At 41.3% G+C, this 15,024-nt stretch overlaps 1 protein-coding gene across 4 annotated transcripts in view; it reads right to left on the bottom strand.

The window, feature by feature from the left end:
• The window catches only part of man1a2 (mannosidase, alpha, class 1A, member 2), a 147,891-nt gene that overhangs the window by 72,383 nt on the left and 60,484 nt on the right, over positions 1 to 15,024 (bottom strand). For all 4 annotated transcript variants that reach the window (XM_041210731.1, XM_041210734.1, XM_041210733.1 and 1 more), the window contains exons 4-5: positions 14,545 to 14,663; positions 12,649 to 12,729 (exon numbers count right to left, since the gene is read on the bottom strand). In XM_041210731.1, the coding sequence (XP_041066665.1) occupies positions 12,649 to 12,729; positions 14,545 to 14,663 (200 nt within the window). The remainder of the gene's footprint in view (positions 1 to 12,648; positions 12,730 to 14,544; positions 14,664 to 15,024) is intronic.

The raw sequence follows: 15,024 nt of genomic DNA, 5'->3' as shown, positions 1-15,024 counted from the left end.
ACTATCTTTACCACGTGCAAATTGACATAGGGCAGGTAAGATTAGAGACATGAATGTGTGGTTCAAAGACTGGCATGGGAGAAGTGGGTTCCAGTTTGAGGCACTGGCACTAGTACTGGGGAAAGTGGGGGCAGCACCGTTTGGACATTTTACTGTTGAACTCTGTTGGGACAAATGTTCTTGCAATTACATAACTGGGAAGTAGAGAGGGCTTTAAAATAAACAATGTGGATGAGGGATCAAGCTTGCGTAGATGTTGCAAATCAAGGGGTAGATTCAAAGCAGGAGATCATAATAGTAATATGGGAAATAAGGGTCATAGAATAGCAGGAAGGGACAGAGCGATAAAACCTAAGAATACACCAATAGTCATGGACTAAATGTTATGAAGATAACAAAAAGACAAAAGGTAAAGGCTCAGTACCTGAACGCGTGTAACATTCATAAAGTAAATGAACTGACAGTGCACACTGAAGTAAATAAATATGACCTGATAGCCATTACGGAGACATGGCTGCAGGATAACAAGGGCTGGGTCCTGAATATTGAGGGGTACATGACGTTCAAGAAGAATAGGAAGCTAGGTAAAGGTGGAGGAGTAGGATGGCACTGAGGCAGTAGTTAGAGATTACCTTGGTTCAGGAGATCAGGATATAGAATCGGTTTCGGTGGAGATGAGGAATAGTCACTAGTGGGAGTGGTGTACAGGCCTCATAACAGTGAAGACAATTTAGGACAAAGTGTACAAGAAGAAATATTATGTGCTTGTGATAAAGGACCGGCAATAACCATGGGTAATTTTAATTTACATATCACAGAATCTCACAGTGCAGAAGAGGCCCTTAAGCCCATCGAGTCTGCACCAACACATGAGAAACACCTGACCTTCCTACCTAATCCCATTTACCAGCACTTGGCCCATAGCCTTGAATGTTATGATGTGCCAAGTGCTCATCCAGGTACTTTTTAAAAGATGTGAGGCAACCTGCCTCCACCACCCTCTCAGGCAGTGCATTCCAGACCGTCACCACCCTCTGGGTAAAAAAGTTTTTCCTCACATCCCCCCTAAATCTCCTGCTCCTCACCTTGACCTTACCCCCTTATGACTGACCCTTCAACTAAGGGGAACAGCTGCTCCCTATCCACCCTGTCCATGCCCCTCATAATCTTGTACACCTCGATCAGGTCACCCCTCAGTCTTCTCTGCTCCAACGAAAACAACCCAAGTCTATCCAACCTCTCTTCATAACTTCAATGTTTCATCCCAGGCAACATCCTGGTGAATCTCCTCTGCACCCAGTCCAGTGCAATCAAATCCTTCCTATAATGCGGTGACCAGAACTGCACACAGTACTCCAGCTGTGGCCTCACCAAGGTTCTATACAACTCCAAAATATAAACGGGAAAAATCAGATTGGCAGCAGTAGCCTGGATGAGGAGTTCATTGAACGCTTTTGAGATAGCTTATTAGAGCAGCAGGTTCTAGGACCAGAGAGCAGGATATATTAGACTTGGTATTGCATAATGTGACAGGATTATTTAATGACCTCAAAGTAAAGGCATCCCTAGGTATCAGCAACCACAATATGATTGAATCTTACATCCAGTTTGAGAGGGAAAAGAGTGGATCTAAGGCTAGTATTTTAAACTTAAATAAGGGGAACTATATGGGCATGAAAGCTGAGCAAGCTGAAGTGAACTGGGATACTAGACTGGGGGATAGATCAACAGAGGAGCAGTGGCATTCATCTGAGGGGATATTTCAGAATACCCAGAATAAGTAAATTCCAACTATAAAGAGAAATTCTAAAGGAAGCATCCAACATCCATGGTTAACTAAAGAAGGAAAGCATCAAACTTAAGAAGAAAGCATATAACTGCGCAAAGATGAGTGGCAGGTCACATAATTGGTCAGAATATAAAGAACGGCAGAGAATGACTAAAACGTTAATGAGGAGTAAGAAATTAAAGTATGAGAGGAAGCTAGCTGGAATGGATAGCAAGAGTTTCTACAGATATTTAAAAAGGAAAAAAGTAAGTAAGGTAGGTATTGGTCCTCTAGAGAGTGAGAATGGGGAGTTAATAGTAAAATAAGGAGGAAATGGTGGATGAAATGAAATATTTTGCTGCTGTCTTCACTGTAGAGGATACAAAAAACATTTCAGTAATAGCTGTAAATCAGGAGCTGGAAGGGAGAGGGGAATTTGGTGAAACTACAATCTCTAGGGAAGCAGTACTGAGCAAACTGATGGAGCTGCAAGCTGATAAGTCTCCAGGTCCTGATGGACTTCATCCTAGGGTCTTAAAACACGTGGCTAATGAGGTAGTCGATGAGTTGGTGTTAATTTTCCAAAATTCCCTAGATTCTGGAAAGGTTCCATCAGACTAGAAATTAGCAAATATAACCCCTCTATTCAAGAAGGGAGGGAGGCAAAAAACAGGAAACTATAGGCCTGTTAGCCTGATGCCTGTCACGGGGAAGGTGTTGGAATCAATCATTAAGGAGGTTATAGCTGGGCACCTAGAGAAACTCAAGATAATGGGGAAGAGTCAGCACGGTTTTGCGAAAGGGAATTCATGTTTAACCATTTATTAGAGTTTTATGAAGGAGTAACATGCGCCGTGGATAAAGGGGAGCCTGTAGACGTGCTGTACTTAAGATTTCCTGAAGGCATTTGATAAGATGCCACATCAAAGATCATTGTGGAAGATAAAAGCTCATGGTGTAAGGGGTACCATATTCGTATGGATAGCTGATCTTTTTCTGATTGGGATGATGTGACAAGTGGAGTCCCGCAGAGATCTGTGCTGGGGCCTCAACTTTTTACAATTTTTATCAATGACTTAGATGAGGGGAGTGAAGGCACGATAGCTAAATCTGCAGGTGACACAAAGATAACTAGGAAGGTATGTTGTGACGCAGACATAAGGAGGTTGCAGACTGATATAGATAGGTTGAGTGAGTGAGCAAAAATATGGCATATGGAATATAATATGGGAAAATATGAAGTTTGGCAGGAAGGATAAAAAAAGCAGAGTATTACTTAAATGGAGAACGGCTGCAGAGAGATCTGGGTGTTCTAGTGCATGAGTCACAAAAAGTTAGTATGCAGATACAGCAAGTAATTAAGGCAGCTAATGGAATGCTATCCTTTATCACAAGAGGAACTGAACATAGGTAAGGATGTTATGCTTCAGTTACACAAGGCATTGGTGAGGCCACAATGTTGTGTGCAGTTTTGGTCTCCTTATTTGATGAAGGATGTAAATGCATTGGTGACGGTTCAAAGGAGGTTTACTAGTTTGATACCTGGAATGAGTGTGTTGTCTTAGGAGGAAAGGTTGGGCAGACTGGGTTCATTTCCACTGGGGCTCAGAAGAGTTGAGGGGTTATTTGATTGAAATATGCAATATCCTGAATGGATTTGACAAGATGGACGTGGATGTGAGTCCAGAACTAGGGGGCACTGTTTTAAATTGGAGTTGCCCTTTTAGGACAGAGATGAGGAGAATTTTTTTCTCTCAGAGGGATGTACGATTTTGGAACTCTCTGCCTAAGAAGGCAGCGGAGGCAGGTTCACTGAATATTTTAAGGCGGAGTTAGATAGATTCTTGCTAGGCTATATCAAAGATTATCAGGGTAGATGGGAATGTGGAATTCCAAACACAGACAGGTCAGCCATGATCTTAATGAATGACAGAGCAGGCTCAAGGGACCACATTTTTTAATATACATTTGTTCAGGGGATGTGGATGGTCGCTGGTCAGGCCAGCATTTACTACCCATCTCTAGTTGCCCTACTACAGAGGGCATTTAAGAGTCAACCACATTACTGTGGATCTGGAGTCATATGTAGGCCAGATCAGGTAAGGACAGCAGATTTCCTTCCCTCAAGGACATCAGTCAACCAGATGGCTTTTTACAACAATCAACTTTTAAACTTTTAATTCCAGATTCTTACTGAATTCAAATTCCACTATCTGCCATGGTGGGATTCAAACCCAGGTCCCTAGAGCATTACCCTGGGTCTCTGGAATAATAATCCAGTGACAATACCACTACGCCATCGCCTCCCCGCCTACTTCTGCTCCCATTTCATGTGTTCATATTCTGTTTAATTGCATTAAAGGTAGAGACAGAGAGTGTGAATGAGTGAGAGTGATGTAGCGCTAGATTTTCAGGGCAAATGTGAGAATAAATAATTCTCCTTATTTAAACTCACGCAAAGCTAGCAGCTGGTTATTCAAATTGTTCAGACACTCAAGGGTTAAGAAACACGTGGATTCCTTATAAAAATGCACTGATTATGGACAGTAAGGAAAGGTCGGGGGGTTCAGATCCCTCCCACCCCTAATCGTAACATATTATTGCAAGTATTTACTGTTTTCACTGTATTTGTTATGATGATCTCTTTCCACATGGCTGAACCAGATTTGGCTCAGTTGTATACATATTGTTAGTCTGCACTGTTGGCACATGAAGGGATAATGAGTTAACTTGAGAACCTTATGCATGAGTCAATGATTAACTCAATGGTGAACTTATGGTTTACAGTAATGTTGACTGGCAAGTCACATGCTTAGGCTTACAATAAACGTAAAAATAAAGTGTCTTGGGATGTTTTATGTTAATAATGGCATAAACATACAAGAACTTGTTGCTGAAAAAATCCAGTGCTTCAACCTTAAGAAATTACACTCAGACTTTATCTGGAGTTTAATTAGAGCAGTTTTGATTCTAAGCAAATTACTTCTGTACGAAAGGCAGATATTAACATACCAGAATTATTGTTCAACAGTAAAAATACATTATATTTTTTAAACCATTATTGTAGTCAAAATTACATTGGCAGAATTGGCTGAGTGGCAGGAAGCAGAGGGCGATGGCCAGGTGGTGTTTTTGTGACTGGATGCCTGTGTCCAGTGTTGGGTCCCTTGCTGTTTGTGGTACCTATAAACGATTTAGACTTGAATGTAGGAGGATTGATCAGTAAGTTTGCGGATGACACGAAAATTGGTGGGGTGGTAAATCGTGAGGAGGATAGCCTTAGATTACTGGAGGATATAGACGGGCTGGTCAGATGGGCTGGTCAGTAGCAAATGGAATTTAATCCGGATAAGTGTGAGGTGATGCACTTGGGCAGGACAAACAAGGCACGGGAATACACGATGAATGGCAGGACCCTGAGAAGTGTCGAAGATCAGAGGGACCTTGGTGTGCATGTCCACCTGTCCCTTAAGGTAGCGGGACAGGTAGATAAGGTGGTTAAGAAGGCATATGGGATACTTGCATTTATTAGCCGAGGCATAGAATATAAGCGCAGGGAGGTTATGCTGGAACTTTATAAAACGCTGGTTGGCCACAGCTAGAGTATTGCGTGCAGTGGTGGGAATCTAGAACTCACTGCCTGAAAGAGTGATAGAGGCAGAAATCGTTAACATTTAAGAAGTATTTGGACGTGCCCTTGCGATGACATGGCATCCAAGGCTATGGGCTTAGTGCTGGAAAATGGGATTAGAATAGTTAGGTGCTTGTTTCACTGGCGCAGACTCGATGGACCGAAAGGCCTTTTTCTGTGCTGTAGACCTCTATGACTCTACACTGAAGAAAGGGATTGCTCCCAAACATGGTACCTTTCACATGCCTAGAGAAACCTGTAAGCCAGCAAAATATATTTTCTTTAAAGTCTGCAATATTTTTGTTTAAATGGTGGCATTGTAGCATTGTTAAATCTCTTCATCTTGCAAAATTCAGCAGCATTCACCCTAAGTCTGCATCATGGGTCTCTCCACACCTATCTCCACCCTCCACATCCAAACAACATTTTATTTCTAGCCTTTTTACTTCCCTCTTTAGAAATGCAGAAAGGACATTTTTTGCTGTTAGCAATTGTGACTGATGGAAGGGGAACAATGAAATACCACATTACACAAATCCACAGCTAAATAGCAACTGCTAACAGAGTTCACTGCTAATACTGGTAACAGAACATGTTCCTATGAACTTGGAATGAGCAAGTACTGGACAAAATATATATACACAAATAAAATGCAAACACATCAAAAATCAATGACTGTACTGAAGGTGAGAGCAAGAAAAAACCATATAAAAGTAAATGTCTTCTCCGTTAGTCTGTAAACCTAGCTTCAGCAGAAGTTTTTAATTTAAATTCAAAAAAACTATTTTAAGAGCTACAAGCAAAGTATGTTATTCCTAATGGAATATTAAGTCAAAGCAATGGAAGGAGAATTCTGTGCAGAGCAAACATGCACTCAATAGTCAGTGGGGAATAATGTGCTTTTATTTTCATCTTTTCTTCTATTTGCACAAGTACAGCATCTGGTAAAGAATTAAAGGAACAGTTCTATAAAAAAAGGGGTTTGGAAGAATCATGGTTTCAAGCTTCAAATGAGATTAACATGATAAAAATGTTATAAAGATGAAAAGTTTGCAAAACACAAGTAGTTAGCAAAGTGGCTAAGGGAACTCTGCCCACAAAAATGACATTGTCTTGTTCAGGATACAAATGTGGCACATTTTATTCATCATAGTTTACTTAGTACAGTTAGGTAGCAGTGTTGTAAAACAATCATTATTCTACTAAATCCAAGTAAAGTACCAGCAGTGCCATCAAGCACTTCCCAGTCAGATATGGCAGAGGTCATACTGAATCCAACATGGAGCTCTCCTTACATATCCTTGATGATGCAGCTAAATCCCATGTGCCATCAGATAATTTCCAGGTATTTACTCAGAATGCTTATTCCTCTCAGTCAATTTGACGCACAGAAAGCAATTTAATGCTTCAACTGCATGATTTAAGATTGTTGCTACTACCTGGCAAAGCAAGTGCAGATTATAAAATTGATTCCCATGTGTATAAATTGCCTTCCCATTATTTTCTGGCAGAAGTCAGTCTGACCTTTCAAAACGCAATGCCGAATACATCTTAAGTTTCCATTTAAGCTTATTAACAGAAAATGTACATGCAAATATGTACGCAGATATGCATATGTGGAACTGTGGATGGAGGGGAGAAGGTTCTTTAGTGAGAACAAAAATCGAAATACTTACTTTTACCTTAGAAATATGAAGTTATTTACAAAATATGAGACCAGGATCTATTGTGGGTGTGGTCAACAAAAGGGGTGATGCAAGTAAATAGCTCCAGTATGCAGCACTTGATTTTGAACGCATCAATTTGATTAACCATATTTCTGAGCCTGAATGAGCTTCTCTCCAAAATTGGGAAAGGTCCCAGCTAGACCAGCAAAACTTGGAAATGTGATGTCACATTACTAGGGACATTATTTAGGCTTTCAGAGCAACAGCACGTGATTCTCTAAGTAATGGGAACAGGGTAGATTCTGACAAAGAACTTGACACAACTGGAGAAGTGCTTCCATTTAAAAGTGGTATAGGTAGTGGTGAGGTACCTTCTTGGACCGCTGCAATCCATGTGGTGTAGGTACACCCATAATGCTGTTGGGAAGGGCTGTTAGGTATGTCGTTGAATGTCAAGGGGAGATGGTTAGATTCTCTCTTGTTGCACGTGGTCATTGCCTTGCACTTAAGTGGCAAGTTACATTTGCACCACACATCAGCCCAAGTCTGAATGTTGTCCAGGCCGCATTTGGACATAAACTGCCTCAGTATCTGAGTCGCTGCAAACTACGCTCATACCACGGTTCTGGTGAAAGATCACAAATCAGAAACAGTCATTCTGTTTCTCTCCCACAGATGCTGTCAGGCCTGCTGAGTATTTGCAAATTATGGCATACAGTGGCTCATGTTTTAAGTTTAACCTTAAGGATACTATTAAGTTTATAGTTAGACTGGAATCTTGATTCTCAGTGAGACTGTTTAATCTGTATGAGTTCTGATTATGATAATTAGGAATAGTGCCCTGTAACTAAATTATATAAATTCAGGATTCATTTTCATGGGAACAAGATTAAACCACAAAAAATTATTACAAAATCAAAATAATGCAGATGCTGGAAATCTGAAACAAAAATAGAAAATGCTGGAAATACTTAGCATGTCAAGTAGCAGCTGTGGAGGGAGAAAGAATTAATGTTTCAGTCGATGACCTTTCAGCTGGAGAGCAAAAAGGAGATTTTAGGCAAGGGCTATAGTTTGCAAGGATGAATTTTTATGAGCAGAACACTACATGAAATTGGAAACTATTCATAATGTCAGCTAGCATGGGAGCTGGAAAGATATGTGCGGCACCCGGAATGTTCACTCACACTCAAATAGAATTTAGGTCACAGAAGACAGGGACAAGATGATATGAAAGCCAAAATTAAAGTCCAAGGTCCTGTGGTCAGGTGAAGTCAACATATCAACAGTGTAGAATCACTTTAGAGCAACCCAGAACTTTAAGTACTTTCTAATGTGGAATAAGGTTTTTTCTCCCTCCCAGAAGACTTTACTGATGCATCGGGGAATGGGTTTAATGGTGAGTACTATTTAGACAGGACCGACCTCATGTATTCCCAATATTTTCTGTTCATATTTCAGAGTTCTAATATCTGCAGCTTTCTTCTTTTTATTTCCATTTTTATTACTTAGTATTCTGGGAGCATCAGTATTACTTTAGGCTTCAAATTACAAAATTATGTTCATACTTCTGCAGAAAATGTAAAATCAGTGGTCTTGATTATTGTTGGATGTTTGTTTAGCTCTGTAATGAATCTTATCCAAATACATTTTTGAAATAAAACCAGAATATTCCTGAAGATAGCAAGTAATAAGCGACCTCTCTATTCTTCCTACCAAAGTGTGCTCCTTTGCATTTATCTATGTTATCTTAGGAAGGATATACTTGCCATAGAGGGAGTGCAGTAAAGGTTCACCAGGCTGATTCCTGGGATGGCAGGATTGTCATATGAGGAGAGATTGGGCTGATTAGGTCTGTATTCACTGGAGTTTAGAAGAATGAGAGAAACCTTTAAAGTTCTGACAGGGCTGGACAGACTGGATGCAGGACGATGTTTCCCTTGGCTGGGGTGTCTAGAACAAGAGGTCACTGTCTGAGGATACAGGGTAGGCCATTCAGGACTGAGATAAGGAGAAATTTCTTCACAGATTTTGGTGAACCTGTGGAATTTTCTACCACAGAAGGCTGTGGAGGTCAAGTCACTGAATATATTTAAGGAGGAAAGAGATTTCCAGACACTAAAAGGTGTCAAGGGGTATGGGGAGAGAGCATTGAGATAGCGGATTAGCCATGATCATACTGATGGCAGAGCAGGCTTGAAGGGTCAAATGACCCACTCCTGCTCCTATTTTCCATGTTTCTAAAGAAAATATTCAGATGGCAAGTTAACGGAAATGAGCAAGGATTCAACAATGGTTCTGTTGAAGAGTCATATGGACTTGAAACGTTAACTGTGTTCTTCTCTGCAGATGCTGTCAGACCTGCCGAGTTTTTCCAGGTATTTTTATTTGTGTTATGAACAAGGACCATGTAATTTTTTTAGCTTCAGGTTAGTGATTTTAGGGTCTGGAAGCACTGGAAAGGGGGTGGCAGGATGTGGGAGGTATGGAGAAGTGTTGGAGTTTGGGAGGGAATTCTTGAGATATGCAGGCAGTCAAAGAGGTCACAGAGATTTGGAAGTATTGGAAGGGGGCATTATGGCGTTGGAATAATAGGAGTAGTGTTTAGAGTCTAGAAGTGGTGGAACCAAGGTTCTGGGATGTACCAATGTAGCATTAGAATATAGGAAAGGGATGGTAAGAGCATTAGGGCAAGAATCCAAAATTACTAGGTGAGGGGTCCTGAGATGTAGCACCGCCAGGAGTGGTTTCGTGAAGCTATTGCAATGGTGGGGGGGTCAGAGGCTGGGGGCAGGGGGGCTTCCTACAGGATATGGGTGTCATTGGCTAGGCCAGCATTTATTGCCCTTCCTTATTTGCCCTTGAGGTGGTGGTGATGAGCTACCAGCTTCAACTGCTGCAGTCCATGTGATATAGGTACATACACAATATTGTTAGGAAGGGAGTTCCAGGATTTTGACCCAGTGAAAGTGAAGGAATAGTGATATAGTTCCAAGTCAGTGTGTGGCTTGGCTGGGAACTTGCAGGTGGTGCTGTTCGCATGCATTTGCTGCCCTTGTCCTTCTTGGTGGTAAAAGTCACAAGTTTGAAAGGCACTGTTGAAGGAGCCTTGGTGAACCACTGCAGAGCATCTTGTAGGTAGTACATACTATGTGTTGGTGGTGGAGGGAATGAATGTTGAAGGTGGTGGATGACCAGTAAAGTGGGCTACTTTGTCCTGGATGGTTTTGAGCTTCTTGAGTGTTGGAGCTGAACTCATCCAGGCAATATTCCATCACATTCCTGATTTCTGCCTTGTAGATATGGACAGGCTTTGGAAAGTCAGGAGGTGAGTTAATCTCCACAGGATTACCAGCCTCTGACCTTCTCTTATAGCCACAATGTTTATATGGCTGGTTCAGTTCAGTTTCTGGTTAATCATAACCCCTAGGATATTGATAGTAGGGGATTCAATGATGGTAATTTTTTTTTATTCATTCACAGGATGTAGGCTTTGCTGGCTGGGCCAGCATTTATTGCCCACCCCTAGTTGCCCTTGCAAAGGTGGTGGCGAGTTACCTTCTTAGGTCGCTGCGGTCCATGTGGTGTAGGTACACCCATAGTGTTGTTAGGAAGGGCTGTTAGGAATGTTGTTGAATGTCAAGGGGAGATGGTTAGATTCTCTCTTGTTGGACATGGTCATTGCCTTGCATTTCTGTGGTGCAAATGTAACTTGCCACTTATCAGCCCAAGTCTGAATGTTGCCCAGGCTGCATTTGGACAGAGACTGCTTCAGTATCTGAGTCGCTGCAAACTGTGCTTAACATTGTGTAATGATCAGTAAACATTCCCACTTCTGACCTTATGTTGGAGGGAAGGTCATTGATGAAGCAGCTGAAGATGGTTGGGCCTAGAACATTATCCTGAGGAACTCCTGCAACGATGTCCTAGGTCTGAGATGATTGACCTCCAACAACCACAACCATCTTCCTTTGTGCTAGGTATGACACCAACCAGCAGAGCAGAGAACTCCCCCACCTCGATTGACTCCAGTTTTGCTAGGGCTCCCTGATACCACACTTTGTCAAATGCGTCCTTGGTGTCAAGGGAAGTCAATCGCATTTCATCTCCCCTCTGGTGTTTAAAATGGTGCTACTGGGGTCCAGAAGCACAAGAGCATCCTGGTGTAGACCAAAAGGATCAGGAAGAGAGATCATTACATTTGGAGCAGTGGAAAGAGTATAAGCGAGTGGGAACATAGTATTACCTCTGTGGCAGAGGGAGAGAGTGCAGTTTGGGAGCAGCAGATGGGCTGAGATCTCAGAACAATAGAGAAAACAGTCCTTTACTGTTAGATAACTGGGGTGAGATGCTGGACACTGCCAGCATTAGTGGTGAATATTGGGGGAGTCCAGGAGGATTGAAAATTGGTAAGGTTTGGGAACACGGTTGAGGGAGAACTGGTATCTGGCAGATGGGATGGCTATGATTGAATGGGTGAGAGTAGCACCAAGCAAGGGCAGTTCTACCAAGCTGGACAAGAGAAAAGAGGCCTTGGAACAATGTGGTATTATCAAACATGTCAAAGGCTGCAGAGAGAGGGTGAGGAGGACAAATATACCATGGTTACAGTACTAGAAGATGTCATTGGTGACTTCAGTTAGGGCTATTTCAGTGCTGTGGTAGTGTCAGAACCAGCTTGAGAGATTCAAACGTGGAGTTATAGGAAAGATAGGGTCAAATTTGGAAAGGATTTACACTTACAAGGACATTAGAGATGGAAGACAAAGTGACTGTGTGTTTCTTTTACAGAGTGGTATGATGACGACAGATGTGTAAGGGTTGTAGATGATACTTGAGCAGAGGAGGTTATTTACAATGTCAGCTATGGTGGTGGCCAGGAAGAGAAGTGTGTGGTTAGTAGATTAATGGGACTGGTGTCAAGGGAGAAACAGATGGGGCTTATGGAGAAAATGAAAAATAGGAGACAGGAGGGGAACAAGAAAAAGACACAGGTACAGGGCTAGGCTGGGAGGAGTTCAGGGGAAGAGACTAGGTATACATAATGACCAAGTGGTCCAGAACCTTAAGTAATATCACAACTATAAAAGAATTTGTGGCATGTCATAGATGGATTTGTTCAATGAATAAATCACAACATTTGTTAAAGAATTGGACTCAAAAGCTTGAAGTTTTCCTATAAGCAAGAGTTCATTTCCCTTACTAGAGAAAGCAAGGTTTTAAAAGATATCATGTCAACTATTTTAATTTACCAGCAGTGGAATTTGTTAAAAATAAAATTTTGCTAGGGAGCATCTTCGAGACCAAAAACTGAAATACTGAAGATTTGGAATAAAAAACAGAAAATGTTGGAAATACACAACAGGTCTACCAATATCTGAAGAGAAAATGCTAATGTTTTAGTCTGAAGCTGGGTCTATACCCAAAATGTTGATCAATATTTTGAGATTTATCTTCCATTATTTTGTTTATCTGCTTATCTTGATGGAGCCGTGCTAAGACGAACAGTGTGATCTGTAAAAAGTCCAAAATTACAAGGAGGTGGAGGGAATTGAAAAAAATACTGAACAGCATTACTGTACCTCCTCTCCTGAAAGGTAGTAGGCAGCCAGCAGGCCTCCGATAAACCTGATATTCACTTCAAAGACTGAGACTTCTGCATTCTACAGAGCACAAGAAGAGAAGTAAATAGAAGTTAGGTTGCAATAAATTAATGCTTTATAAGTATAATAACAAGTCTTCCTATTTCTTACGTGTAAATCAGGGACATATAGGTCCACTTTTGTCAGTTGTCTCTTGTTCCCCAAGAGTGCCTGAAATATATTGGACACCATATTGGCTCAGATTATTTTCAGGCATCCATGGCGATTGTCTTAAACATGCACTGGGCTTTTTGCATATGCCACGAGTGGACAAAAGTCAATTTATGGGCTCTTTGGTCAAAGGCTGAGCAGAACATGCTTCACTCATTTTTTCCAGATTCTTTTGAGGCTTAGTCTTTAAAGGGACTGTTAGAAACTCTGGACACAAACGTTCATTTTTTTATTTTTAATTTACTTTAATATGGAACTGGGAGGAGCAATAACATTCTGTCTCCATAGCATGACTGTGGGCTTCAGCCAATCCACTAGCATAACCTGCACCATCCCCCCACCCCTAACCAATCCTATCTGCACTCCTTGCTTCCAAAAACCTACCTGAGGGCCACTACTCACCTCATAAGCATTAAAATTGGTCCAGAGAAAATCAGCAAACTGCCTCAGGAGACACAACTCACTAGAATTATTTATATGAGGCCTGAAGCCCAATTTCAAATGAGTTTTGGATCACCAGCTTCTGGTGATTGCTGCAAGTATGTCGGGCCAGAAAGCAACTCAAAAATTATTCTGCTCCCACTCTCACTTTTATCCATGGCATGTACAAGCACTTAAGTTCCCTTCATAATCGACATAACATATGGCAAACCAAACACACAATGACAAGTCAGTGTTTTGATGGGTTTAGCTAAGGACTATAGGTATCAAGAAAGTGGAGACTTAGTTTTACTTTAACCAGTTATTTTGAAATCATGAACTTGAAAATATGCCTCTGAACTATTATTTTTCAATCTAAAGGTTGTGGCAAGTAAACGGGCATAAATCAGGACATTTGTCATCATGACTGACTTAACTGGGGTTGGAGGTATGGCGATCAATTGGTATTGACGAAGTGATACAAAGGTCCCAGAAAATTATGGTGTGGAGTAAACAATGGTGTAAATCATTTACACAACTACTAACAAACCCAACGTTGCACATGTGCCATTTGCATGGTGCAAGCCTCCCGGGAATTCAGGGCTTTATTCCCAGGTGGCGCTCATTGTCGAGCCATATTACTTTTCTCTCTATATGAGCTTTGTATGCAGCGATGTGCTGCTTTTTAACAATTAAAGCCTTTAACATTTTTTTATAAAACTTTTACCTCAGGTGATAATTGGACAACCATTTTCCAACCCTTGCCTCCATTCCAGCAAGCCATACTCTGAACTTCAATCCTCTCATGGCTTCAGTGTGACCCTTTCATACCTGCTTTACTGCCTGTTTGTGCCTGCACTACCGCCAATTTGGATCTTGTCTTCCCCTTCCTCCTCCTGTTCCCTTTGAGTTGGGTCTCAGAAAAATAGGGCACAGCCACATAGGACAAACTGGTGGCGGCAGACAGGACAGCAAGAAAAGGAACCATAAGGAGCGAGCAAAATTGAGGGATGGAGGCAAGAGAGCAGAATGCAGAGTTGCAAGCGTTCAACTTCCATGAGCAGTACCATGGGAGATCAACTTATTAATTGAGAGTGGATATGTCATCCGACAAGCCGCCTTTTAAATTTCTTACCATTGATACATTTTCCTTCCACTGAAAAAGGTTCACTCCATATTAAGTTGGAAACAGGGCCATTAAGAAGCAAGAGCAGGTGTAGGCCCATCGAACCTATTATGACTTACCACACTGAAATCTAAGTTCTTCTCAATCCATTCTTTCCCATCTCGAAACTCATCAAAAAGACCCATGATGTAGAGTGTATCTAATGCATCCACTATGGTTGCACCCAACTGAGAATTTCCTAAAAAAGTAATAAAAACATTCAATACTTTACTTGGTATCTAGCTAAATGCATCCAAATCTGGCCAATCCAACTATACACCTGAAAATGGTAGTATTGACTTTACAGCATATTTACTGCCTTCAACCTTTTTTTTAATCTGGGGAACCATCAATGAAATAATATATTGGTGCTAGTAACAACATGGCAAAGAGCAAAACAACAGCATCATGTGGTAAGAGCAGTACAGGCGACAATGGGTTATTATGGAATTAGAATCAGCAGTTCCTCAAGAAGAGGACTTTTAGTAACTCCCCCAACAAACGCTTGTTGGCTTTTGGAAAGTCACGAGTTTAGACAGAGTTGATGCTGGATATCTGAA

This window comes from Carcharodon carcharias, chromosome 18, assembly GCF_017639515.1.
Source record: "Carcharodon carcharias isolate sCarCar2 chromosome 18, sCarCar2.pri, whole genome shotgun sequence".
NCBI lineage: Eukaryota > Metazoa > Chordata > Chondrichthyes > Lamniformes > Lamnidae > Carcharodon > Carcharodon carcharias.
This window is presented reverse-complemented; position numbering and strand designations above follow the sequence as displayed.